This window comes from Coffea arabica, chromosome 8e (genome assembly GCF_036785885.1).
Source record: "Coffea arabica cultivar ET-39 chromosome 8e, Coffea Arabica ET-39 HiFi, whole genome shotgun sequence".
In the NCBI taxonomy this organism is placed as follows: domain Eukaryota; kingdom Viridiplantae; phylum Streptophyta; class Magnoliopsida; order Gentianales; family Rubiaceae; genus Coffea; species Coffea arabica.
In genome coordinates, this window is record NC_092324.1 from 15,933,596 (window position 1) to 15,935,316 (window position 1,721).

A 1,721-nucleotide genomic window follows, 5' to 3' on the forward strand; every position below is an offset into this window, starting at 1 on the left:
TAGTTTTATATACCCAGAGGGCTTCTCCAATTCGAAGGTATCAATCTCTTTTCGATTTATTTACAATTTTCTTCAGCAAATTACATAAGGTCTTGTTGAATGCTTCAGCAAGTCCATGTGCAGTAGTTTAGTACATGGAAGAATTGTATTGTTTGAAATGAAACTTTTTGAAAAGTTTATTCATTGTTATATTGCAAAAAGCCTTACCATTATCAGTGATGATATAACGTGGAACTCCATGCCGATAAATGATGTGCAAACGAAAGAAATCTACTACATTCTTCTTTTTGACCTCTCTTAGAGGAACTATTTCAGCCCACTTTGAGAAATAATCTGTAGCCGCCAAAATGAAGATGTGTCCACTAGAAAACTTTGGGAGTGGCCAACCATATCCAATCCCCAAGTATCAAATGGCCAAGAAGCCACAGTTGGGTGCAATGGTTCAGGAGGTTGATGGATGAAATTGTCGTGAAACTGACAAGTTTGGCATCTTCTAGCAAAATCGATGCAGTCCTTCACCATCGTTGGCCAGTAGTATACTATTCTTTTAATGCGAAGTGTAGTTTAGGACCAAATTGATGAGCACCACATATCCCGGAGTGAGTTTCTTCCATTGCTTGCAATGCTTCATCCTCTCCAAGACAACGTAGGAATATTCCATCAAATGATTTTTGATAAAGTGTCCCTTTATAATAAATGAAACGTGGCGCTCGTCGGCGTATATCAACCCTTTTCTTGGGATCTTCTGGTAACTTTCCATGATTAAGGTAATCAATGATGAAATGGCGCCAATCCTCCTTTTCAATTTCATGGACGAAAATATGATAAGCATTCTCTTCCCCACCATTGTCTTCTTCATTGAACATTGGAGGTATGACCCAATTTTGACATATTGACATTTGATTTCGATGAGAAGACAGAGTGATCATGGATGCCAACCTTGCCAAAGAGTCAGCTTGTTGACTGAATTTTCTAGAGATATGTTCTATAGTGACATTGTCTAAATATCCCATGAGCTGTCTTGCACACTTATAATATGGGATCAATTCAAGTTTCTTAACATCGTAAATACCAAGAAATTGATTTATCACTAATTTAGAATCCCCATAGACCCTAAGATGCAACTGCTTCATGTCTACAGCTATTTCAAAACCGAGAATTAACGCCTGATATTCGGCCACATTGTTTGAACATTGACGTGTTAAAGTGAAAGAGTACAGTAATATGTTTGCTTGAGGGGTATAAAAGATAACTCCTACACCAGTTCCATCATGGTGAGTAGCTCCATCGAAATACATCGACCACGAAGATTCGATCATAAACACTTCCTCATCGAGGAGTTCATCAATCAACTCCCATTCGGCAGGCATGGGATAATCAGCCAGAAAGTCTGCCAATACTTGTCCTTTGATAGCCTTCGCAGCTCCATAAAGAATTTTAAATTGTTGAAATTGAAGGTACCATCTCGCAAGTCGGTCGGACAGTACAAGTTTTGTCATGACATATTTAACGGGATTAGATTTGGATATGAGTCAGACAGTATGTGCTTGAAAATAATGTTTCAACTTCTGAATGGCAAATATAAGTGCTAGACACAACTTCTCGATGGATGAGTAATTCAACTCATTAGATGTCATCATCCGACTCAAGTAATACAGCGCATTCTCCTTACTTTCATCATTTTCTTGAGCAAGTAAGGCCCCAACCGACTGTTCTTGAGG

The 1,721-nt window shown here is 38.5% G+C and overlaps 1 protein-coding gene across 1 annotated transcript; it reads right to left on the reverse strand.

Moving 5' to 3' along the window:
* Positions 1-539: 539 nt before the first annotated feature.
* Positions 540-1,499, reverse strand: LOC140012673 (uncharacterized). The gene has a single exon (XM_072060954.1). It carries the CDS (start codon positions 1,497-1,499, stop codon positions 540-542), a length of 960 nt encoding a protein of 319 aa, XP_071917055.1.
* Positions 1,500-1,721: the final 222 nt, after the last annotated feature.